Source organism: Doryrhamphus excisus, chromosome 2 (assembly GCF_030265055.1).
Source record: "Doryrhamphus excisus isolate RoL2022-K1 chromosome 2, RoL_Dexc_1.0, whole genome shotgun sequence".
Taxonomy (NCBI): domain Eukaryota; kingdom Metazoa; phylum Chordata; class Actinopteri; order Syngnathiformes; family Syngnathidae; genus Doryrhamphus; species Doryrhamphus excisus.
In genome coordinates this window covers 25,045,014-25,072,969 of record NC_080467.1, presented here as the reverse complement: position 1 = coordinate 25,072,969, position 27,956 = coordinate 25,045,014, and the positions used below count along the sequence as shown (strand labels likewise).

The 27,956-nt window shown below is 42.2% G+C and overlaps 1 protein-coding gene across 2 annotated transcripts in view; it reads right to left on the bottom strand.

Moving 5' to 3' along the window:
• The window catches only part of fgfrl1a (fibroblast growth factor receptor like 1a), a 74,841-nt gene that overhangs the window by 28,238 nt on the left and 18,647 nt on the right, over positions 1-27,956 (bottom strand). The window contains exon 3 of one of the 2 annotated variants that reach the window (XM_058064322.1): positions 12,116-12,388. In XM_058064322.1, coding sequence (XP_057920305.1) covers positions 12,116-12,388 — 273 coding nt within the window. Of the gene's footprint in view, positions 1-12,115; positions 12,389-17,610; positions 18,734-27,956 lie in introns of those variants that run through there. The other variant, XR_009121768.1, reaches the window with a different exon arrangement.

Genomic DNA, 27,956 nt, shown 5'->3' with positions numbered 1-27,956 from the left:
ATGAATGAATGAATGAACTATATTGACAGTTAGTATGGTACCCATTGTGTCATTGTATGGTCATATCACCTCGTAAATTGTTACGTGATAAAAAAATAAAATAAGATAAAAAATTTAAAAACTATATTAGGAAAGCAGGAAGTGAACAAATGTAACAGTTACTGATTGTAAAAGTACCAGATGGAGGGGTAGGATTTAATAAGCTTTGCTTCTTCCTACTCCTTTTGGACATGTGGAACTGTGAACTGATTATGGGATGCATTCAATTGTAATCTGATGCATGTTCAAATGAAATTAAACCATTACCATAACCATATTTAATAGTGTTATTACTGCAAGGGACATGCTGCATGTTGTAAAAGTGAAATGTTTAGTCTTCCCTTCCAATGCAAGAATCACATGACAGGAAGCCCCTGACCTTATCACGACAAGATGGCTTCATGACAAATGCAGCAAGATGTTCCATGCAGGAAAAACAGGAGATGTGCAATACAGAGCATGGTAAGATGGCCGAGGATCAAAGCAACCTCACAAGGGACAAACACGTCCACCAGAAAAGGAGAAGAAGAAGAGGAGGGTCGCAGAGGAAGGCGGCAGGCGGGCATCTTTGAAGGCGACACAGACAAAAGTTTCTAAAAAAAAAAAACTTCAAAAGGGCTCTTTTCTTTTTCATTCCTCCTTTCCACGCTCTTCTACCTCCTCTCCTTATGCTCGTCTTCGCTAATTGCTAAAGCCCGGCCTGCCCTTTTTTCCCGGGCTTCCCACCCTTGTGGGCCACATGGGGCAGAACAGCCCGCTAACACGTGCTTGTGGAACAATGGAACCTGCACGCTCGATCCCTGCACTAATGAGAAAAAGCTCCTTGAGGGAAGGAGCAGCTCAGTCAATAGACGGCACTATTTAGTGTGTGTGTGTGTGTTGGAAAGAAGTGTCTTTTTTTTTTTTTTTTTAAGTACAGGTTGAACACAATTTGTGTTCAATTTCCCCTAACAGGAAGATAATGTCCAGGGTCAAACTGCAGCCATCCTAAAACCATTATTATGTGTATAGACAACGGTCATACAAGTGTAAAAAGAAGTGAAGCCAGTTTTAGAAGTTACTTTACTTTACTTTAGAAGCAGTGGTGCTCCAGAGCATGGCCCTGGGGCCATTTGCGGTTCAAATATTGCTTTTTTTTGGCCAGTGAGACAATAATAAACTTGAAATTTAAATACTAATAACAACACGTTTTGTCACCTTCATTCATTTTCTACCGCTTTTTCCTCACGAGGGTCACGGGGGGGGGGGGGGGGGGGGGGGTGCTGGAGCCCATCCCAGCTGTCCTCGGGCGAGAGGCGGGGCACACCCACATATACACAAACAACCATTCACACTCACATTCATACCTATGGACAATTTGGAGTGGCCAATTAACCTAGCATGTTTTTGGAATGTGGGAGGAAACCGGAGTACCCGCAGAAAACCCACGCATGCACGGGGAGAACATGCAAACTCCACACATAGATGCCCGGAATCGAACACCGGTCTCCTAGCTATGTGACCTGCACGCTAACCATTCACACACCTTGCAGCCTGGATGGATGATAATTTTTTTATGATAATGTAGTAGAGCTGTCAATCAATTGAAATCAAATAAAAATAGTTAATTTTGATTAATCCCATTTAACTCACAATTAATCACAGTTAGAAGTTTGTATTCAGTTTTTGCATGTTATTTCATTCATTCATTTTCTACCGCTTTTTCTCACGAGGGTCGCAGGGGTGCTGGAGCCTATCCCACCTGTCTTCGGGCGAGAGGCGGGGTACACCCCGGACTGGTGGCCAGCCAATCACAGGGCACATATAGACAACCATTCACACTCACATTCATACCTATGGACAATTTGGAGTCGCCAATCAACCTAGCATGTTTTTGGAATGTGGGAGGAAACCGGAGTACCCGGAGAAAACCCACGAATGCACGGGGAGAACATGCAAACTCCACACAGAGATGGCCGAGGGTGGAATTGAACCCTGGTCTCCTAGCTGGGAGGCCTGCGTGCTAACCACTTTGCCCGCCGTGCAGCCCCTATATATATATATATATATATATTATAATAAAAATAATGTTGCCGAGGGTTAAGTCTGTTGTTTCGGCGTTCAAGTCTGGTGCTTGTGTGTCTCACCAAACATTACAGTAACATTACTGACACCAGTGTGGAATACTATATATTTTTAGCCATTTTTAGTCTTCTTCTTCTTCTTCCTCCTTGGGCTTTTTTTTTCTTCAGGGTCGCCACAGGTCTTCCTTTATGCCTGGAATTGAACCCTGGTCTCCTAGCTACGTTTTGTCACCTATAACACAATATATATATATATATATATCTAGAACTGCTTTCAGCCAGTGAAAAATGAACACTGTCAAAATGAGGTTCCACAGAGACTGAACTGTATGTGTGTGTATGTGTGTGTGTGTGTGTGTGTGTGAGCGCTCCAAACAATAGCAAGGCAGTCTAATCCTCCCCAGGCTGTATAATAGCCACTAAGCTGTCTATTCACAAAGTACATGCTAACTGCTCTGATCAGACACTCGCTCCATTCATTCCACATCTTTCCCTTCCATTCTTTTATTTAATTCCCCATTTCACTATTGTACTTCTTCCCTCTTTCATCTCCTCTGTGCTTTCTTGTCAATGTTCACTTCATTCATCCTAAGTAAAAAAAAAAAAACATCTGCAGAACATTATGAACTTTATGAAGTTTTGGAGTTTTCTGTCGGTTCAACCACCTGCCTTCTTTTCATCCACTCTTGCCTCGTCTCCTCTTTCCTCCCTCTAATCACAGTGATGAAGTTTGTTAGAGGTCAAGCCATCCATGGTGAGAACGTGCATGACAACGAATGCATGCTTATGCGTGTGTGAAGGACTACAAGGTATGCGTCTGAGGATGCTGAAGCATCTTTTTCTTTCATTTGTTGGACTGTGAAGAAGAGGAGGAGGGAAAGGAGGAGGAGGCGAGGGGTGATGAAGTGTTTGGAGTGTGTTCAGAAGCCACTTTCACGGTAATGAGCGTCTTGTTGAACATAATTACCGATGGCCACCATGCATGAAGATAAATCATCTGGTCGATGAGTGAGTCGTTCAACTCCAAACCAGCTTGATTCTCATTCTCAGACTACAAATAATTAGTAAAGGTTGCTAACCCCTAGCATCAAAAAGAGCTAACAAGAGATGTCATTGGGACACACCTATTTCGACTATGAAGCACTCATTGCAGTATCTTACTGCATTTTGATGTATATTGACGTCACATACACATAGTACTTATGCTAGTTCCGTCAACAACAGCAGCAGCAGCATAGATACAGCAACAACATTTACGATACCCGCTCTCATTGGGATGGCTGTGTCTTCCAGCGCAAGATGTGTGCTCCAGTCCTCAGGTAAAAAAATGTGGAAGGTAAACAAGCATTTTGTTGAGTCAGTTGAGAGCTCTGTATCCACTCTTCCGTCTGTGAATGACGCCTAGACTAGCGATTAGCCATGAGTCATGTTAGTCCGCCAGATAAAAATAGCGCTCAAGTTAGCTGCTACAGTAATAATATCGGTGTGGCTTGGTTGATATACAAGTCAGTTATGTAAATGTTTTTTTGATTGAGTTATTTTCCATGACATTCGTTGTTAGGTAGCTCATATTAACTCATTTTCTCGTGCTAGAATGCACCCAAAATAACATAAGGATCATGAATGATAGGCAAAATTCCAAGTGCAGTTCCCCTTTTAAAGAGGACCTTTTGTGCTTTCCCACTTTTCTGACCCATAAATGTAGTTAGAATGTTGTATTATCGTGTTAAACGATGCCAAAGTATCAGATAATGAGGTTTGAACATTTGGAAGTAAGCACTGAAAGAAGTTTGGCATGGCTCTAAATGCTCGGTTTTACAGTTTTTTTTCTAATGTAAGAAGCCACCGACTCCAGTTGGTGACTTCCTTAGATTTGATAGATTAATATGATTAATATTAATGTGTGCATTTCGGTTATCTTTCACGGATTCCACTGTACTTTGCAATTGTTGTGATGTGAGATATGAGACTGTGTTTCATTTTGTGTTTACAATATGCGGCACGGTGGGCAAAGTGGTTAGCGCGCAGACCTCACAGCTAGGAGACCAGGGTTCAATTCCACCCTCGGCCATCTCTGTGTGGAGTTTGCATGTTCTCCCCGTGCATGTGTGGGTTTTCTCCGGGTACTCCGGTTTCCTCCCACATTCCAAAAACATGTTAGGTTAATTAGCCACTCCAAATTGTCCATAGGTATGAATGTGAGTGTGAATGGTTGTTTGTCTATATGTACCCTGTGATTGGCTGGCGACCAGTCCAGGGTGTACCCCGCCTCTCCCTCTCGCCCAAAGACAGCTGGGATAGGCTCCAGCACCCCCCCCCCCCTCAGTGTGTACATATTTGTCTTGTACGGTTGTGTTGTCAGTTAATCCAAATTCTTTACGGTCTGTGTTTCTGCAGCAACGCTATCTATCCATCTCGGCCTGATGTTCCAAACGTGTCCTATCTTGAATGTCCGCAATTTTTCCTTGCTTCCACTTGATGACATCTTCTGTTGGAAGCCGGGAGAAAAAAAAAAAAAAAAAAACTTCATCCCATCCATCATCTTTGTGTCTCTTTCAGTGGAGGTGAAACCAGGCATAACCAGAGGATGTGGGACAGACAGCCGTGAAATGGAGGAGCGTTAAAACATCCGTGTGTGTGTGTGTGTGTGTGTGTGCTTGCGTGTGCAAGGACATACAAGCAGTGTGCAGTTTTGCCTGTTTTTTTTTTCTACACGCCACCCAAAGCATCTTTTGAAATGCGAGCCCCCCCCCCCTAAAAAAAAAAGTCAACCCACAGATTGTTTCATAGCAGCCAGCATGTTTACATCTGGCCTTGTCACGGTGCCTCCTTGATTTCCGCCCGTGGGACCGACTCTGAACCACCATAGGGGTGGTGTGCTGTTTCCTCATCGTGACCTACCCTACTAAAGCAACCATCCATCCATTTTCTATTCTTATTCAATCACATCCATTCAAGTGTAGCTCCATCTCATCACATTTGTAATGTGTGAACGCTGTCTATTCAGCGCAATCACTGACAATGTCTTATCAGTGAAACTGCATCCAATCATCAAGTCCGGTCCAGATTTTCAGCAGTTAAACCGGTTGAGGCTCATAAGAAAGATCCCTAGTCACTACAGTGGAACCTGCTTAAAGCAAAGTCGACATGTTGACATAAAACCTGGTAAAAAATCTTGTTGAGTCAGTTAAGAGCTATATTAGGCATCCGCTCTTCCGTCTGTGAATGACGCCTAGACTAGCGATGGAGCTTGACATCAAACCCGCCAAGACGCTAAAAAGGTAACTTCTATGAAAAAATTATGTCAACATGCATTGAGGTATAGTTAATTGCATTACTATCGAACAACACTTAGCTACTTACACAGTATTAAAACAGTATTGAAGCATCACAATAAAACCATATGATTCGATTAATATAATTAATATGATATCGATTAATCTAGAAAATAGTTTTTCGATGCATCGATTAATCCCTAAAAGTCCCTGAAAACATAAACCACATACACAGCTCTCACCTCCTATCCTAACCACCTTCTACAGAGGGACCATCGAGAGCCTGCTGACCAACTGCATCTCCGTCTGGTCTGGGAGCTGCAAGGCCTCGGACTGGACGTTACTGCAGAGAGTGGTGAGGACAGCAGAGAAGATCATCGGGACCCAGCTCCCCCCCATTAGGGAAATAGCAAACAGCCGGTGTGTATCTAGAGCCCATCGGATCTGCTCTAACCCCACACACCCCCAGCATGGACTGTTCTCTCGCCTGGCATCGGGGAGAAGGCTCTGCAGCATCCGCTGTAGGACGACCAGGTTCAGAGACAGCTACTTCCCCCTGGCCATCAGACTGCTGAATGCCAAATAAGCCCCTCTATCTTACTTACATTATTATTATTTATTTTAATTATTTAAATTATTTGGGCAATTTACTGTTCACGCTGCACTTTACATTATGTTGTTCATATTTGGTGTCTATTCTATCTATTTATTCTCCACATTATTATTATTATTATTTATTATTACTTATCTTCTTTTGTGTCTGTTATTATATGGGAGCCAGGCAACGACAATTCGTTGGCAATTTCACTACTGTGTTTTTGTGCAATGACAATAAAGGGAGTCTATCTATCTATATATCTATCTATCCATCTATCCATCTATCCATCTATCCATCTATCCATCTGAGTAGTGGTCTGGCGTTCGTGAACGATCGGATCAAAAGAACTAGTTCTTTTTTGCGAACGAATGAACCGGCCATAAAATACCCGTTCAGTCCGCCGTCTGTTTTGTTCATGACTGACATAGCACTAGCTGGTGAGCTGTTGAGTCGGAACGAATGTGAACATGAGTGAACGAACTGACTCAACACGACTGACCAGCTCTATACACAGAGCGAGATCACAGGCTAACGACCAATTGACCGAAATGAACGGCTCTTTTTACTGAACGAACTGGAATGATCCTGTTCACTGAAACGAACGGTTTTGCTTTCCGATTTAGCGGGTACAACCTACCTCAATCGGATTGGGGAAAGGAATATTCCACCCCTGGGAATCCCATTATATATTCATTCGGATTGGCACTTTTTCTTTGGGAATGAGGTGTATACAAAGGTTAAATTCTTTCCATTTGAGCTAATAACCCGAATGGAATTGGAATATTTGGGTCCATGTAAACGTGGCTAATGTAGACCTTTCGTTATTTATTATTATTTATTCTTCTATTTATTCTTTATTTATTCTTCTAATTTCTATATTTTGTACTGTCATAGTGTCTTGCACTGAAAATTCTACTATATGTAAAATGACAATAAAGGGCATTCTGATTATGAATCTGATATTGTCACTGTAGTCAAAACACACAAAGAAATTACTGTAAACGTTCGTAGGTTGTTCCTAACAATGTTCATCTGACTCGTTCCCTTTCTCTAGTGGGTCACTCCCCAATTTGGCGCTGATGCAAGCAGACTGTAACGACCCAAAACGGGGAAAAAATTCACAAATTTCCTAAATCCGGAAGAGCTGCCTTGTTAGGGCAGTGTGAAAGGTGCTACCAAGGTGCAACCAAAGAAACAGTCATTTCGCTTGGCTGAATCCGTTCCATGTTCACACCGACTTTGGGCCCCACTTCCCATCCTCTTCCTTTCCACAAATCGGGACAAATATGTGCATGGTAGTTAAACACTGAGCACACACTGACGTTCACGTTGTGCATTTTTCTGCTATTCAAGAAGCAAGGCTGCGTGTAACATGAGTACAAGAATCTGGTGGTAGACATAGTAAACCCCCCCCCCCCCCCAAATCACACACACACACATTCAGAGCGGTCAAACACTGCAGGACCGGTCCAGATGGGAGGCTGGGCTTGTTAGAAGGTGAGTGTGTGACAAAGTGAGGTCGGGTTATTTGAGCTGCTTCTTAGGCTTTGTGCAATCACACGGACTCATACGTTTGTGCACATTTGTGTGTGTGTGTGTGTGTGTGTGTGTGACTCACAGTAATTAGGCTGCAAAACCTTGGCCACCTTTACATCCTTTCCAGACAGGCAGCCGATATCTCAATTAAACACTCAGAAACCGGAGAGCGGAAAAACCAGAGGAGAAAAAGAGAGATAGAGAGACTAAAGAAATAACGGATAGCGGACAGAGATGTGTCGGAATGGGGGTACTAAAAGGCAGAAGAAGTAGAACCTCTAGGAGGTATGAGGGATGGGGAAACTTCAGGACAGAACACAGGACTAAAGGATTAAGCATGAAGAAGTAGGAACACAAGAACAAGGATAAATTGGAGGTATGGAGAATTTGAAGGAACTGAAGTGACGTATAGAAAGACAAAACAACTTGAAGGGGTACCAAGAAGTGGGGAACCAAAAGCAGTACTTTGTATGGAATTGAGTACTTTTGTCGTAAGCACAATGCAGGTGGTGCGTACCAAAGTGAATGCGTTACCTCACACTTGACTTAAACAGCACTTCGGTTTACATAAGTCGTGCGGGAGGGTGGCATTTTGTGCAAATGTGCACCATTTTCACTCAAGGATTGCATACCTTATGTGTAAGGATCGACTAATATAAATATCGAGCCGATATTTGCGTTCTTTATTTAAAACGGTATAGGCCGATACACGCGTGGGTTCGCCGATGTATTTTTCCGTCGCATGATTTACAGACAGGCATCCGCCGGGCAGCTTTGTGTTGCCGGAGGACCCTGTAGACCCACGCAGTCGAGGTACCCGTCCCACACTGCAAGAGCGGTGAATCACAAAGGTACATTTTCAACTTTTAATTAGTCTCTAACAAATATAATTTAGTTTGTGGGTCTGGAATATTTGTTATCATTTTCATTTTTTCATGTAAACCAGGGGTCTTAAACTCAATTTACCTGGGGGGCCACTGGAGCTAGGGTGTGGGTGAGACTGGGCCGCATCAGGTTTTCCAAAAAGAAAAAAAAGCATTTATTCAAAACAGAAAAATAAATAAACTTTGCTTTGGTTCCGATTTTCTACAATAAAAGCTCTGATAAAACATTCCACTGTTCTCAAATATCTTCATTTTTATTTTTCTAAGATGAAAAATAAATAAACAAATCAAGAATAAAGAAAATCAATCAATCAGTAATAAATAAATATAATAATAATAATAAAACGGCAAATAATAAAAACTTAAGAAACCACATATAGTTGGTGGGTAGACAAATTATTTTTTTCAGATTAAAATGAACAAAGCATTATTAGAGCCCTGTAGACATGACAAAACACGACTATAGTCACATTTATACTCTTTTTATTTACAACATATTGCGCAACTGCAGGGTCTTGAGACACATGCTAACTCGCAAACTAGAGAGCTAGCGACCTAAACGGTAGCCTTCAAGTTATTTCCTTTAAACTTAAATAGCCAAAAACTTACCACTTCCACACGGATAGGGAGGATAACTATTAACAGTTATTTAACCTTTAACATGAACATTAATCAAACGTAATCATTTTTTCTGGGTACATGATACCATACAGCATCCATATCAAACTTGCGCAGGCCGCACTAACATTAAACTTTCATATCAAGGCAGGGGCCTCAAACTAGTGTCCTGTGGGCCACATTTGGCCCGCGGGCCGCGTGTTTGAGACCACTGATGTACATTGAGGGAGCAAAAAGCAGTATCGGCCACAAATATCGGCTGAAGCAAAGGGTGATGGGAAAAAAATCGGCATCAGCCTGAAAAAACCATATCGGTCGATCCCTACTTATGTGTACCAGAATGTGCAAGCTAGCATCTAAATGACACGTATTGCACCAGTGAATTGCAGAGGCTAAATTCCTGCAAGTGTGAAGGTCACCTAATGAACGCAGATGCAAAGAACAGAGGAATTTGAAAGAAAGAACTGCATAGAACTGTAGAAAGATATAGAGGGGGGGACACGGGGAAAAAACAGAAAGACTCAAGCATGGCGGTCTGGAAGGACAAAGGACTGGACGATAGCGGAATAGCGCCGATGCTAGACTGCAACCCGATCCCACATGTTGGTTTTAGTCCAGTGGACAGCTGCAGTCTCGCTTGGGACAAAGTCAGATGGAAAGAAGATAAAGTGGATGTGCTACTGCAACGTAAGAGTTTTGCGTGGGACAGATCGTACTGGAGCGGGTCAATACGGATCCGTCCTAATCTGCTGGTGGGATTAATGGATGAATTGTGACATAAAACCACGCAGTGTTACACTGAGCTCTTGTCTGCGGGTCTGATGAGCTCAAATCCCTGACAAGCTCTTTTTTTTTTTTTTTTCAACATGCAGCACCTCCGAAATCCAGCGGCAATTCAAACCACATGTCAGATGTTCGAGCCCGTGTCCTAAATCACTACGAATCATCGCACGACTCGCTTGTACGCTTTTGCACAAGGACCTCAACACACATGTACGCACGCCAAACAGCTTCCTTCCTTTTTCCGCACGACTTCCCATCCCTGTTCCAGACACGCTCCCATTGTCAGCACATCTGGTTCAAACTATTGTGAGGTGTACATTTTCAATCACTCATCTTCTACCAGGCGGCCATATTTCCATCCTCACTTGCAAAAGCGACACACTTCCAACAAAAACCTTCCATAAAAAAAACGAAGTGGACATTTCATAGCCAATGAGATACGAAACTGAGATAATATTGACAAGAATGAAACGGCGGTTGGAGAAAACGGAGAAAAGAGAAACGACTGGTCAGACTGAGCAATAAATACCGAAAAGGCAAACAAGGAAAAAGGAGGCAAGGGGACAGGACGCCTGAAAGGCTCTCAAACCCTTCCTCTGTGTACTTCATTGCATATGCAGATTACTCCAGCTATGATAACAAGGCGAGCAACACTAAATGGAGACGTTTGCTTTTGATACCCAGAATGGATTGCAAGAGAGGGGTCATCTTTGAAGGTTAACCTTTCCGGCCGCCATTTCAAACGCGGCAACTCTAAATTAAGACTAAGAATTTTATTACACCGGCTCGCTGTTTGATGTGATGGGAAAGAGGCCATTGTGAACTTTAAAAAGGGTGGAAAGACTGCAGTGTGTTCGTGCTTCAAGTACTTCAGCTCTATTTTCTGTATCTTATGAAATAACATGTTTGCATATAAAATGGTTTATTTTTTCATGTCTATAATCATGAGAGGCAATATTGCTTCTGAATGCAGCAGCAAGAGAGCTTTATTAACCAAAGTAGCTGCTATTGTTTATTCATTCATTCATTCATTTTCTACAGCTTATCCTCACGAGGGTCGTAGAGGTGCTGGAGCCTATCCCAGCTGTCTTCGGGCGAGAGGCGGGGTACACCCTGGACTGGTGGCCAGCCAATCACAGGGCACATATAGACAAACAACCATTCACACTCACATTCATACCTGTGGACAATCTGGAGTCGGTAATTAACCTAGCATGGATGTTTTTCGAGTGCGGGAGGAAACCCACACATAGAAGGGGACAACAGGCAAACACAGAGATGCCTAAGCGGAGATTCGAACACAGTTCTTCCCCATCTCCTGACTGTGTGACCAACATGCTAACACTCATCCACCATGTGGCCCAAACTGGATTAATATAGATTTTAAAGGAATTATATTATAGTCATGTTATATTATATTAAATTCCTAATGTGAGAGGCGGGGTACACCCTGGACTGACTGGTGGCCAGCCAATCACAGGGCACATATAGACAAACAACCATTCACACTCACATTCATACCTATGGACAATTTGGAGTGGCCAATTAACCTAGCATGTTTTTGGAATGTGGGAGGAAACAGGAGTACCCGGAGAAAACCCACGCATGCACGGGGAGAACATGCAAACTCCACACAGAGATGGCCGAGTGTGGAATTGAACTCCTAGCTCAGAGGCCTGTGTGCTAACCACTACGCCGCAGTGCAGCTAGCTGCTATAGTAATGTATAAGTTATTATTACAAACATCCATCCATCCATTAGAGTCGGGGGGTATGCTGGAGCCTATTCCAGGTGACTTCGGGCGAGAGGCGGGGTACACCCTGGACTGGTCGCCAGCCAATCCCAGGGCACATATAGACAAACAACCATTCACACTCACATTCATACCTATGGACAATTTTGGAGTGGTCAATGAACCTAATATTGACGCCCCCCCAGGTCCTCACATACACCTAAGCTGCCCTGCTGCCTGCTGAAGCCTAAACCCACAAATGCACGTGTGAACATGTCATGCCACTGGCAGCTATGTCGTTAAGCTTGATGAGGACAGTAGCCATTGAAGACAAACACGGTGCAGACACATTGATTAAAGACGTCTGCATGATGATGACATCACTGCAGGCATACCAAACATGACGCAATCGAACACAAACACGGCTGGCGTGGACACAAAAACAAAATGATTGTGGTGTCATTTCTTAGGCGCAGCGCCACAAGCTTCTAAGAGACAATAAAAGAGTCCTATTCAAAATGTGTTGTCGTAGAATTTGACAATAAACAATAACAATAACAATAAGCGCACGTTTGGCCTCCACTCACCGATGATGATGAGGGTGACGTTGACGTTGACGCTGCCAAAGCCGTTGATGGCCTTGCAGACGTATGTGCCGGCGTCGCCCGCCTCCACGTCTTTGATGCGTAGGCCGTGCTGCAGCACCCGGAAGCGCGTCCAGCCACTGTGGATGTTGCGGTTGTCTTTGGTCCACATGAGGAGCGGCGGCGGGTCGCTCTCCACGGGGCAGGGCAGCGTCATGGTCCGACCCAGGCGGGCACTCTGACGGTGGGCCACTGCTTCAGAAACCCTGGGCGGACCTTGAGGAACAGCAGGGAGAGGTGAACATCATTTTAACTTACATACAATTTATGCTTATGTAATGAAGTCTTCATAATAAGCCTAGATCAGGGGTGTCCAAAGTCTGGCTCAGTGGACATTTGCGGGTCGAGGATTGTTTTCGATTGGTCCAATAAGAGAATGAAAGATGGATGGATAGATGAATAGATGGATGGCTCCTGTACAATAATAAATAATAACAATAATAATTATAATGTGGAGGCTAATGATGTGGATAATAAATGTATATTTAAGGCGAAACAACAAAATATGTATGAAAGGCCATAAGACGTTACGATAAAAAGTACTGAATGTTGAATTACACTGACAGACAATAGCTAGCTAGCTAGCTAGCTAGCTAGCCTGGCTCCTGTACAATAATAAATAATAACAATAATAATTATAATGTGGAGGATAATGATGTGGATAATAAATGTATATTTAAGGCGAAACGACAAAATATGTATGAAAGGCCGTAAGACGTTACGATAAAAAGTAGTGAATGTTGAATTACACTGACAGACAATAGCTAGCTAGCTAGCTAGCTAGCTAGCCTGGCTCCTGTACAATAATAAATAATAACAATAATAATTATAATGAGGAAGATAATGATGTGGATAATAAATGTATATTTAAGGCGAAACAACGTTACGATAAAAGACGTGACAATAAAAAGTAGTGAATGTTGAATTCCACTGACAGACAATTTGTGGGAAGACTTTGGGCACAAAGCAATGCCCACAAAGACATGCTTTGATGACTATGTGGTGGAGGAACTACAACTTAAACAGAGCACAGCCATCAGTGACCGTACAAAATTGCCAAAAATTCCCCACAGGCATAACCACGAGGCGTGACCTTGAGCGGCGAGTGAAACAGACGGTGTAGCGGGAGGACTGAAAGGCGATGATGCACGGAGGAAGGAGCACAAATGAGGAAAAGACGGCAGGGGAGGGAGTGTGGTGGAATTTAAGGGAGTGAGTGCGTGGCTGCAGAAGGGGATACGATACGTCAGAATGCGAAAGGGGAGCGGAGAGCGAGGCAAACAGGAAGACGAGAAAAAGGAAGCAGGGGAGTGGAGCGAGGTTCAGTGGCTTCTCATGACTCCTTGTGGGCTTCAACAATAGCCTCCATATTTAGCAGTGACACGCACAACGGACCTCTGTGGACACGCTGACATTGGACGCTATAAAAAGCGCCGGTTTGCAAATCCATCATTAAAATCTCAAAGCAACTCAGTGGACCTGAACTATTAACGAGCAAATAAATACATCCCTTTGGGACACTGATTTGTTGCGCTTTGTCCCGGTGGAGCTTCCATTTGAAAGACACTAAAGATAATAAGCCGTATTTTAACTGCAGGAGACATTAAACCAGGGGTCTCAAACTCAATTTACTTGGGAGCCACTGGAGCTCGGGTCTGGGTGAGACTGGGTCGCATCAGGTTTTCCAAAAAAAAACGCATTTATTAAAAACGAAAAAATTAAAAAAAAAACTTCACCTTGGTTCCAATTTTCTACAATAAAAGCTCTGATAAAACATTTCACTGTTCTCAAATATCTTACTTTTTATTTTTCTACACAAAATAAGATGAAAAATAAATAAACAAATCAAGAATAAAGAAAATCAATCAATCAGTAATAAATAAATATAATAATAATAATAAAACAGCAAATAATAAAAACCAACCACATATAGTTGGTGGGTAGACGAATGATTTTTTTCAGATTAAAATGAACAAAGCATTATTAGAGCCCTGTAGACATGACAAAACACGACTATAGTCACATTTATACTCTTTTTATTTACAACATATTGCGCAACTGCAGGGTCTTGAGACACATGCTAACTCGCAAACTAGAGAGCTAGCGACCTAAACGGTAGCCTTCAAGTTATTTCCTTTAAAAATAAATAGCCAAAAACGTACCACTTCCACACGGATAGGGAGGATAACTATTAACAGTTATTTAACCTTTAACATGAACATTAATCAAACGTAATCATTTTTTCTGGGTACATGATACCATACAGCATCCATATCAAACTTGCGCGGGCCGCACTAACATTAAACTTTCATATCAAGGCGGGGGCCTCAAACTAGTGTCCTGCGGGCCACATTTGGCCCGCGGGCCGCATGTTTGAGACCCCTGCGTCACAAAGAAAGTTATGCTTTCATTTGTTTGTGCAAAATTCAATATGTTGACTCAGTATGTTAGTACTGATTTTCTTGTCCTTTGTATAATATCCATCCATCCATTTTCTATGCCACTTATCCTCAGTAGGGTCGCGGGTATGCTGGAGCCTATCCCAGCTGTCTTTGTCGATGAGTTCCATTTCCTGTTCACGTGTCGTCATGACTAAGGATCGACTGATACATCGGCCGGCCGATATATCGAGTCTATATTTGCGTTCTTGACTTGAATCGATACGCGTGTGGGTTCGCCGCATGATTTTCAGACAGGCATCCGCCGGGCAGCTTTGTGTTGCGGGAGGACCCTGCAACACACGCAGTCGCGGTACCCCTCCCACACTGCAACAGTGGGGAATCACAACGAAGGTACGTTTTCAACTTTTAATTAGCCTCTAATAGTTAAACGTAGTTGAAATATTGGGGCGGCACAGTGGTCTAGTGGTTAGCACGCAGACCTCACAGCTAGGAGACCTGGGTTCAATTCCACCCTTGGCCATTTCTGTGTGGAGATTGCATTTTCTCCCTGTGCATGCCAAAAACATGCTAGGTTAATTGGCGACTCCAAATTGTCCACCACCATTGGCTCATCGTGCATTGTTTGAGGGTCTTACTCAATCCATTTCATAGTTTGATTCCACATACTGAAATACACATACTTTTTAACTATATTGACAGTTACTATGGTACCCATTATGTCATTGTATGGTCATATCATGCATTAAATAAAATAAAAAAAAACCTAAACTGTATTATGGAAAGCAGGAAGTGAACAAATGTAACAGTTACTGATTGTAAAAGTACCAGATGGAGGGGTAGGAATTAATAAGCTTTGCTTCTTCCTACTCCTTTTGGACATGTGGAACTGTGAACTGATTATGTGATGCATTCAATTGTAATCTGATGCATGTTTAAATGAAATTAAACCATTACCATTACATTTCAATAAATATTTGTTTAAACTTGAGACCTGTAATATTTGTTATCATTGTCATTTTTTCATGTAAGTTGAGGGAGTATCGGCCACAAATATTGGCCATCGGCTAAGGGTGATGAAAAAAAATCGGAATCAGCATCAGCTCTAAAAAAAACCATATCGGTCGATTCCTAGTCATAACACTGACAAAGACACACAAAAAACACACTAGTTGTGTTTGTTGTTTTTTTCCCATTTGTAGAAGCATAAACAACATCATCAGTGGCATCCAGGTTCCAAAATAGGGAAGCATCAATAAAGTTGCACTAGAGTTAAAAAAAAAAAAAAAGTTTTCTTGAAGTGTTTGCTTTCACAGAAGGAGGTGGAGTCACTGATGGATGGCTGAAGGTGAAATGTGTGAAAAAGACATTAGTCACAGCCTCCTGGATTGGGGGGTGGGGGGTAGGTGAGGGGGGGGCTATAAAGTGCATGGATTTCTCATCAGAGGCCTCAGACTCTCTTTGTCACCCTTTTACACTCCCTGTGCTGCTCTTTTTGCAGTATTCCCTTTGCCAGTGTTTTCTTTCCTGCTTCCAACACATTGAAACATAATTCCACAAACAACCTCCATGCTTGGCCTTCCTGTGGAGCCTAGAAGACCCCCACTAACACTAACTCACCCCTGCCCCCTCACCACCACCAATGAGACCTGTTCCTCCACATCAGTCCCGTCACGCATATTCACACTCTTCTCTCCGCTTGAGTCGTATATCAACGCTTTATCTCTCCGCAGTGATTTACACACACACACACACACACCAGCTTCACAGGAGCCGGACCTCTCAGTGAACCGCTCACTTTGACAGCTAACCTCTGAGACGGCCTACACCGTGATGAAGAGAAGACCAACAACAACCTTCTCCCCGTTCTTCCTCTCTTCATCACACTCCAACCAACCTCCTCCTCCTCATGGGGCTTAAAAATAACTTTTATTATTCCTTTGGCTACAAAAGGCTGGTTTATTCCACAGAGTGCAGTTCTCCACCGAAACGCTGGGGGCGCTGTTTTCCAGTGAGCCAGTCTCCTTAGTTGCTGATGAACAATGGCAATTAAAAAGAGAAGGGGAGTATTGAAAGAGCTGGAATGAATTAGTCACTTTCATTGCAAATGTCTATTCAAAAACAAAGAGAAAGCCGTCACAAAGGTGAGCTGTCAGGAAATAACGTACAAAAACTCACCAATCAACACATAGAGGCGTTGATTTGTGATATGAATCACCTTGGTATTGCAGACGGAGTAAGGCTTCTTAGTTTTATGTTTGCGGCTGGTTTAGACATCGTCGAATCTCAGCGACATAAGCTTTTCAAATGATGTATTACATACACACATATGGGGCATTCTGTGTAATCATTACGGGGTTAAATATGATAACGGTAATGGTTTTATTTCATTTGAACATGCATCAGATTACAATTGAATGCATCACATAATCAGTTCACAGTTCCACATGTCCAAAAGGAGTAGGAAGAAGCAAAGCTTATTAAATCCTACCCCTCCATCTGGTACTTTTACAATTAGTGCAGTGAAAGTACAGTTAGTAAAAAAATTGTTCACTTCCTGCTTTCCTAATATAGTTTTAGTTTTTTTTTTTAAATAAATAAAAAATTAAAACCCTTAAACTATATTAGGAAAGCAGGAAGTGAACATTTTTTAAAACAAATTAAAAAAAAAAAAAAAATATATATATATATATATATATATATATAATTTTTTAAATAAATAAAAAAATAAAAAAAACTTAGACTATTTGAAAAGCAGGAAGTGAACATTTTTTTTTTAAATATATATATATATATATTTTAAATAAATTTTAAAAATAATATAGCATAAGGGGTTTTTAATTTTTTTTATTTAAAAAAATTATTTAAAAATATATACGTATATATTATTTATTTTAAAAAATTGTTCACTTTCTGCTTTCCTAATATAGTTAGATATAAGTTTCTTTTTTAAAGATTTTTTTTTGTCACATACCAAAGTAGGAGGTGATATGAGCATCCAATGCCATAATGGGTACCATAGTAAGTGTCAATATAGTGATATGTATAGCACATCATGACTGGTTCAAGACTCTTCATCCTTGTATTTAGCAAACATCAACTGCTTGTATTGTTTCTTGAATTGGCTCATCGTTGTGCATTGTTTGATTTCCTTACTCAATCCATTCCATAGTTTGATTCCACATACTGAAATTCTATGGCTAGCATAACGTAGTCCTAGCATAGAAGTGTTTCAAATGTACTTCTTCCCTGAGATCATATTTCTCCTCTCTTGTAGAGAAGTATTGGATGACATTTTTAGCTAATTGCTTATTTTTAGCCTTATGCATTATTTTAGCTGTTTGAAGATGAACTATATCAGCAAGTTGAAGTATTTGTGATTTTAGAAATAGGAATAAGGAGTTAGTAATATGTAAAATTAAAAATGTTGCCTGGACAGAACTGGCCACTTTGGCTAATAAAAAAGTCAACCAGCAACCTTCACAGTTCAGTGTTGGTTCCAAAGTATAGCTGGAGAATAAAAAGCTCCAGTCCATGTGTGGTACACCAGAGGGGCAGGAGAGGAGAAGAAGGGTTTTTACAACTTTGAGTCTGTTTAGTCCATTTGGCTTTCCTTTATTCATTTGCCACGTGACATCCTAGTTGTTTGTGCGACCGTAAAAAAAAACGCAAAAAACGTGTGTGCCCCGCCCCCTGTAGGCAGGTTTTTATAGCATATTGTGAAGACGGGAAAACACAATAGCAGACACGACCTTCCAGTTTGGAGCTCATTTTCTGTTTAATATAATTTATTTCCCATAAAGTAAACATGGGCCGTTTTTGGTATGAAGTCACTTTAATGTGCTTTCTTTGGTTCCTTCCAGACTTGGAAACTTAAGTGCCTTCTAGTGTCGGAACATACGGTGCTGTTTGTTTGGATCAGGGCCGCCGCTGCTGCTGCTGCTTTTCTCTGTGCAAAGTTGCCATAGATGGAAATAAAAATCAATCAAGAGGAGCAAAAGCTTCATTTTGTCAGCACCACTTGGCTTTCTTGACACGGAAAATGAGCTTGAGCTTCCCTACACGTCAGTCGATCCGTCTTTTAGATGGCGTGAATGTTCTTCTGGTGCTGAAATAACACCTGCTCAACGGCAGCTTGGAGACATTGCACTTGGGGAGGGTTCTGAAAAGGTCCAACACAAAACTGTTGTTGGCAGCAGGAAAGTGAGACGGGAGCGAGAAGAGAAGCCATGTTTGTCATAATAAAAGCTATTTACTAATTCTTAAAATCCCGCCACAGAGTCATTACTACTTACATAGTGGAAGGCAACCTTCACTAGCAGGATCGGCCGATCACCCATCCCCAAAATGAAGGGAATCAGGGCAGATCAATTCACCTTTTACTCTTCACAATAAGCTTTTTTTACACTAGTATGAAAATGGATGGATGACGGAAAATGGAAAAATGTGTCGCCAAAATTGCAATGAGCAAATGTATGAAATGTATGAAATATTCCAAGTGTGGTGTGAATGAATTATCTCAGTAATGAGACATGTAAGAAAAGGATGTAAGATTAAATAGGTTTGAGCTTTTTCCTACTCCATTTTGGACAGGTTGACTACATGATGGTAATGGTTTAATTTCATTTGAACATGCATCAGATTACAATTGAATGCATCCCATAATCAGTTCACAGTTCCACATGTCCAAAAGGAGTAGGAAGAAGCAAAGCTTATTAAATCCTACCCCTCCATCTGGTACTTTTACAATCACTAACTGTTACATTTGTTCACTTCCTGCTTTCCTAATATAGTTAAAGTATTTTTTGTCACGTACCAAAGTACTCGGTGATATGAGCATCCAATGCCATAATGGGTACCATAGTGCGTGTCAATATAGTGATATGTATAGCACATCATGACTGGTTCAAGACTCTTCATCCTTGTATTTAGCAAACATCAACTGCTTGTATTGTTTCTTGAATTGGCTCATCGTTGTGCATTGTTTGATTTCCTTACTCAATCCATTCCATAGTTTGATTCCACATACTGAAATGCTATGGCTAGCATAACGTAGTCCTAGCATAGAAGTGTTTCAAATGTACTTCTTCCCTGAGATCATATTTCTCCTCTCTTGTAGAGAAGTATTGGATGACATTTTTAGCTAATTGCTTATTTTTAGCCTTATGCATTATTTTAGCTGTTTGAAGATGAACTATATCAGCAAGTTGAAGTATTTGTCATTTTAGAAATAAGGAGTTAGTATGTTCTTTAATGTAACTTATTAAGCATGTCTGAAACAAAGAAACCATACCATACCTCTGATTTAGAAGGACAATACACATTTTATACACACACACACACACGAGACTGAACAACTGTTGCATTTGTCTACAAAAAAAGCCATCACTGGGAGTCTTTGTGGGACTGGAAAAATTGACAGCTACACATACACACGCACAAGCGCACACACATTAACCGCTGCTTGTTTCACCATTGTGACAGCTAACATCAGGCCTGAAGCCATAAGGGGTGAAGGGTCTGAGGGGAGGTTTAGGTGTATCATTGTCATTGTGCACCCATTCACTTAAACATACAACACTAATAGCTAACACAAAATCACACGCTGCGGTGGAATCTGCTGAGCAACATAAAAACAACCCCAGAGATTGTTACCTTGTTTTAATAAGACGTAGGAGTGGCTGCACGGTGGATGAGTGGCGTGCAGGCCTCACAGCTAGAAGACCCGAGTTCGATCTCTGTCTCATCTCTGTGTGGAGTTTGCATGCGTGGGTTTTCTCCAGGTAGTCCGGTTTCCTCCCACATTCCAAAAACATGCTAGGTAAATTAGCGACTCCAAATTGTCCATAGGTATGAATGTGAGTGTGAATGGTTGTTTGTCTATATGTGCCCTGTGATTGGCCGGCCACCAGTCCAGGGTGTACCCTGCCTCTCATCCAAAGACAGCTGGGATAGGCTCCAGCATACCCGCAACCCTAGTGAGGATAAGCGGTAGAAAATGAATGAATGAAGACGTAGGAGTCCACCTTCCCTGCCTTGTTCCACCTGCGGCCGACTATCAGATCTTTGCCTAACTTATTCCACTTTCAGCTCCACCCGTTCATCTCCTTGCCTACCAGTTTTCCATGTCAACCAAACAGCTTCACCAGTCTCCTTCTGTCACCTATGCCTTAGCATTAGCTGCTAGCCTACCTTGTTCCATCTCGTTCCACCTGTGTCTACCAATCAGTTCTCTGCCTACCATGTCCATGTCGGCCATCGGTGTTAATGCACTCATTATTCCACTTATAGAACCAATGCAGAGCGAACCCTCCTGTCATCCAGCCTGTGTTTCACGGAGAAGAGCAGACATGCAATCACGCATAAATCAATGCATATCAATTTATCAAGGACGTCATAATTGTCTGATTATGATTTCTCCATTACCGTGACAGTCCTACTTGCACCTGTAGCTTATCAGTTACTTACCAACCGTGTTCCATCTTTGTCCTTACTATCGACTACTTGCCTTACTAAACCCTCCCTGAGAGTTTAACTGTAACAACCAAGACTGCGTTCAGTGAGATCAGAGTGACCGTGACCTTTCACCACCACGTTCCAATCAGAGCATCCTTCAGCCGAGTGGACAAACACAAAATAGAAACAGGAGACCGAAAACAGAAGCAGAGAGCATGAAGTCCTCCAAAGCAACAAGAACCTGAGGCTGGTGTTGACCCAAAGCTTATAAAATGTTTACAGAAACCACATCAACGCTCGAGAATGCGCTGTAAAAACTGTTTTTTTTTTTTGGGGGGGGGGGGGGGGGGTGTACAAAATTAAAGATGGCGAGAAAAGAAGGTGGCATTGACTCTACACAACCACTGCAAACTACAAACACAGCAATACACCAAATATACAAATGTACAATTATTTATATTCAGATATAAATGTGTGTAAGTATGTAGTCAGCAGGTCTGAGGGGTGTTCCACTGTACTCTACGATGCTATGTTTTAGCATTTAGTACCCCCCCCCCAAGGTTTTTGGTATTGAAATATTTTGTTGATGTACATTTTATCAAATGTACCTCAGGTGCCTTTCCCGATAAAAGGCCACAGCGCCTGCACGTGAAACAAAGATGAAAGAAAGTCATCATCCCAAATGATGCTTCACTGGACGTGTGAGTTCCTCATTGTTTGGCTGCTTTTAGTCTTTGTGAGACGTTTAGAAGGTGGAGCTAAGCCAGAGATTAGGACAAGACACACGGAGATGAACAAATGCACTTAGTCACGGCTGAGGATTTATGTGGAATGTGGGAGGTGGGCATGGTGTGTGTGTGTGTGTGTGTGTGTGTTGGGTGCATGCATGGAATGTCGAACTCCCCACCCTGTGAAGCAGAAAGCACACACACACACACACACACACACACACACACAGGTGGAGCAGTAGGAGGAAACGGGAAGATGAAGGAGGAAAAAGATTTAATACTGAATCACCACGTACATCATCACAACCTTTCACGCTTTTTGCTCGATGTTTCACTTCGCTTTTTTTAATATGTCAGCCACTGTGGTGAAATAAGACATCACAACTTGGTCCAACTAACTCCAGACCAGATTGTTAGGTCAAAAAGTTTAAAATCCAACAGAACACAACACATTTCGCAACACTGGGAAACCTCAGATTTTAAAACTATGGCAACGGAGGATACTACGGGATACTCTTAGTATAAAAATTAAACATGGTGCAGCAATAGGGCATATAGCATGTAATGGTAATGGTTTTATTTCATTTGAACATGCATCAGATTACAATTGAGTGCATCCCATAATCAGTTCACAGTTCCACATGTCCAAAAGGAGTAGGAAGAAACAAAGCTTATTAAATCCTACCCCTCCATCTGGTACTTTTACAATCAGTAACTGTCACATACTGAAGTAGGAGGTGATATGAGCATCCAATGCCATAATGGGTACCATAGTAAGTGTCAATATAGTGATATGTATAGCACATCATGTATGTATGTGATGAGTTTGACCTAGATTGATGATCACCACAACTTCTTAATATTTATTTATTTACATATTTTTCTATTGTTTGTGTGGGCTCATCACAGACTTTATTGATCCACAAGGGAAATTGCTTGGTTGCAAAAAATACAATACAACTCATTCGCTTCCAAAGACGTATTTACAGGTAGTAGTCTTTAGTCTTTTAGTCTTTTATGGAGTTTTTTTGCGTTAGAGGCATAAAGAAGTGATGATGTAACTCTACAACAGAAGAGATCATTTGGTGCGTTTTTAAGATGCAAAAAGGGCCACAAGGTGGCAGAAGTGCATTTAATAAGAGCATGGTGTGCATCTTTGACATTTGAAATACATGCTCCGCAGCAACCAGGAAGAGAAAAGGCATCTCAACTGTCTTGCGTGGAGGAGGTTACATATTGAAGGGAAATTTTAGCGTGCACACAAAGAGTTTATTTATTCATTCATTTTCTACCGCTTATCCTCACGAGGGTCGCGGGGGTGCTGGAGCCTATCCCAGCTGTCTTCGGGCGAGAGGCGGGGTACACCCTGGACTGGTGGCCAGCCAATCACAGGGCACATATAGACAAACAACCATTCACACTCACATTCATACCTATGGACAATTTGGAGTGGCCAATTAACCTAGCATGTTTTTGGAATGTGGGAGGAAACCGGAGTACCCGGAGAAAACCCACGCATGCACGGGGAGAACATGCAAATTCCACACAGAGATGGCCGAGGGTGGAATTGAACCCTGGTCTCCTAGCTGTGAGGTCTACGCGCTAACCACTCGACCACCGTGCAGCCTGTGAGCTTTGTGTGGGAGGAAACCGGAGTACCCGGAGAAAACGGGGAGAACATGCAAACTCCACACAGAGATGGTTGAGGGTGGAATCGAACTTGGGTCTCTGAGCTGTGAGGCGTGCGTGCTAACCACTCGCCCACAGTTTATTTAATTAAAAGTTATTTTTTTAAATTCTGCTAATCATACCATGTTAAGACGTGGACACCGCTGCAGCATAAAAACCGTATGTACGAATCCATTTTCTCTTTATATTATTGGGTGCAGCTTATAAAGCTGTGCCTTGCATAGTACGCAAATTACAGTAATAGAATCTAGCTGTAGTCCTTCCTTTGTGTCTTAGTGTTATCTTCAATTAAGAGTGCCACTCTTTAACCGTGTTCTATCAACATGGCAGGCTGGCTAACAGCAAATATTGTCTTTGTCTCTAACAACAGCAGGTGGCGGGCCGAAATGTGTGCTTGTGTGTTTCTGTGTGTGTGTGTGTGTTATCACTTGTGTTAATGTGTAATGGCGTCTGCCTCCAGAAAGCTGATAAAAGATAGGTCGAGGACAGCGACACACACTTTAACGCAAATAAACACACAAGTGGCTACACTTGTTAACTATTTCATATCTTTTGACAAATTGTGCACAACCTTGCTTGGTGTTGACACATCAACACACGATGCGTACAATATTGAGATTGCATGTGTGGAGTTGGAACTCACCCACTGGCTGCCACACAAGCCGGCCCACCCGACACTGACAGAACTGGCACATTGACCTGACCCTGCGCATTCCACACACACACACACACACACACACACACACGGTACAACAACAACACCTGCTGTGTCTACATCAGAGTAGATTGCACCACAACGCAGCTTCTACCATAATAGTACTTAAAGTCAAAAGGAGTCTCATTTCATTTTCTACCGCTTTTCCTCACGAGGGTTACGAGGGGTGCTGGAGCCTATCCCAGCTGTCTTTGGGCGAGAGGCGGGGTACACCCTGGACTGGTGGCCAGCCAATCACAGGGCACATATAGACAAACAACCATTCACACTCACATTCATACCTATGGACAATTTGGAGTGGCCAATTAACCTAGCATGTTTTTGGAATGTGGGAGGAAACCGGAGTACCCGGAGAAAACCCACGCATGCACGGGGAGAACATGCAAATTCCACACAGAGATGGCCGAGGGTGGAATTGAACCCTGGTCTCCTAGCTGTGAGGTCTACGCGCTAACCACTCGACCACCGTGCAGCCTGTGAGCTTTGTGTGGGAGGAAACCGGAGTACCCGGAGAAAACGGGGAGAACATGCAAACTCCACACAGAGATGGTTGAGGGTGGAATCGAACTTGGGTCTCTGAGCTGTGAGGCGTGCGTGCTAACCACTCGCCCACAGTTTATTTAATTAAAAGTTATTTTTTTAAATTCTGCTAATCATACCATGTTAAGACGTGGACACCGCTGCAGCATAAAAACCGTATGTACGAATCCATTTTCTCTTTATATTATTGGGTGCAGCTTATAAAGCTGTGCCTTGCATAGTACGCAAATTACAGTAATAGAATCTAGCTGTAGTCCTTCCTTTGTGTCTTAGTGTTATCTTCAATTAAGAGTGCCACTCTTTAACCGTGTTCTATCAACATGGCAGGCTGGCTAACAGCAAATATTGTCTTTGTCTCTAACAACAGCAGGTGGCGGGCCGAAATGTGTGCTTGTGTGTTTCTGTGTGTGTGTGTGTGTTATCACTTGTGTTAATGTGTAATGGCGTCTGCCTCCAGAAAGCTGATAAAAGATAGGTCGAGGACAGCGACACACACTTTAACGCAAATAAACACACAAGTGGCTACACTTGTTAACTATTTCATATCTTTTGACAAATTGTGCACAACCTTGCTTGGTGTTGACACATCAACACACGATGCGTACAATATTGAGATTGCATGTGTGGAGTTGGAACTCACCCACTGGCTGCCACACAAGCCGGCCCACCCGACACTGACAGAACTGGCACATTGACCTGACCCTGCGCATTCCACACACACACACACACACACACACACACACGGTACAACAACAACACCTGCTGTGTCTACATCAGAGTAGATTGCACCACAACGCAGCTTCTACCATAATAGTACTTAAAGTCAAAAGGAGTCTCATTTCATTTTCTACCGCTTTTCCTCACGAGGGTTACGAGGGGTGCTGGAGCCTATCCCAGCTGTCTTTGGGCGAGAGGCGGGGTACACCCTGGACTGGTGGCCAGCCAATCACAGGGCACATATAGACAAACAACCATTCACACTCACATTCATACCTATGGACAATTTGGAGTGGCCAATTAACCTAGCATGTTTTTGGAATGTGGGAGGAAACCGGAATACCCGGAGTAAAAACCCACGCATGCACGGGGAGAACATGCAAACTCCACACAGAGATGGCCGAGGGTGGAATTGAACGCTGGTCTCCTAGCTGTGAGGTCTGCGCGCTAACCACTAGACCGCCATGCAGCCCAAAAGGAGTTTCATCATTTTGAAAAATAATGCAAGTGCCAGTTCCACTCCAGTTGTGTAAGTGGCGGTAATACACCTTCAAATGCCACCGGACTTGTTCTGGTTCTGCTGGGTCACTACCCAATTTGGCCCCAATACAAAGTAGCCTAAATCGACCAAATATGGAAATTTCATGATTGCATCTCCTCCTGTTTCCTTCACCTATAGCAGAGTGTACCTAATGTTGTGACCAGAGAGTGTACATGTCTGTGTTGGATTTGCCGAGACACGCGAGGAACAAAAGCTTCCGAGGTGTTGACTGATCGTGGACGTTGACACGCACAGACGAAATCAGTCATCACAGCGCTTTTACTTGTCGCTATGCGCCAATATCTCCGTCTGCACGTCTTCTTCTAGTGTTTCCTCTCATCGTGATGCAAACATCGAAGAATGTCTGAGACGGTCTTTGTTAAAGGGGACCTATTATGCTCATTTTCCGCCATTTATATTGAGTTGTGGAGTTCTATAGAGCAGCTACATACAATAACCCATACAGAAAGCTTTCTAGATCTTCCGGAATCTGCACCTATTCCAGCTGTATTATGTATATTTCCAAAATGGTTTATTTTAATTTATTCCACTCAGGGTTTACCACTCCGCTTGTACATTTATAAGTCACAAATATGGAAAAAACATAACAGGTCCCCTTTAAATCTGATGTATTATGTTGAGGGTGTCACACTTTTGGACACCCTGGACATGTCAAATCTGGATATGAATGCCTTTTATGTGTTATCTGCAGCCAAATAATACCCATATAACAGTCAAAATATTAACATACAGTAACTACCGGTAGCTAAATGCAATGCTGTTACTGTACACACCGTTGCAAACAATATCAATTAATGATCGACCGTTACATCGGCCGGACGATATTTGCGTTTTTTTCTTGTATCGGTATCGGCCGATACGCGCGTGGGTTCGCCGATGTATTTTTCCACCGCATGATTTACAGTCTGTAGGAGCAGTCATCAAATCGGTGCTAGATAAATTTAAACTACATCAGAAATGTTTTGCACACGGTTGAATATTTATTCCTTTAAAAGTTGATAATTATAGGTTATCACATGGTTTGTCTGGTGCCATGTATCATACTGATACTGACACTTGGGGGCATGATACTGGGCCTGATACCAGACAAACCATGTGATGATCTTATTATCACATACTATTTAATCATGAGCTTATTATCACGTACTATTTCATCAAAAGACCATTTTGTTTCCAGAAAATGTTCAGTTTATTCCATGTATTATATCTAAACAGTGTAAACACAATAATTGCAAAAATATTTCAACAATAATATTTTATCAACAGTCTTATCTTATCAATGTCTGACAATTAAAGTTCCATTAATCAAGTTTGGGCAGCAAAACAAACGTTGTGTGTTCACGCTCGTGCGCTGTTCTCTGATTGGTTGTTTCACGGGCACGATACCAGAGCAGCGCGCTCTGAGTGGACAGCTACGGGGCTGATACTGGACATGGTTAAAGTCTATATTTTATCAGTATCACTGCCCTGGGCTTTGACACAGTATCATTTTCGGCCTTTTCCCGTATCATTCATGGGCGCTTTCTAGGGTACAGGGACAATTAATACTGTACTATGTGATAATTATAGGTTATCACATGGTTTGTCTGGTATCAGGTATCATGCCCCCAAGTGTCAGTATCAGCCCGAGACTGAACTGTGTTCAGTGTTTACATTTCAATAAATATTTCTTTAAACATGAGACCTGTAATATTTGTTATCATGGACATTTTTTCATGTAAATTGAGGGATCAAAAGCAGTATCGGCAACAAATATCGCCCCGAGCAAAATCGGCCATCGGCTAAGGGTGATGGAAAAAAATCGGTATCGGCATCGGCCCCCCAAAAAAACATGTCAGTCGATCCCTAATATCAGTCCATAACAGTGGCGTCATGGAGTGTGACTAGGAGGTAAATCTACATAAACACGGCTCATATGAAATGAAATGATGAAAATGATACAGCACTCTACAAGAAGCAATGAAGTCTGTAAAATTAA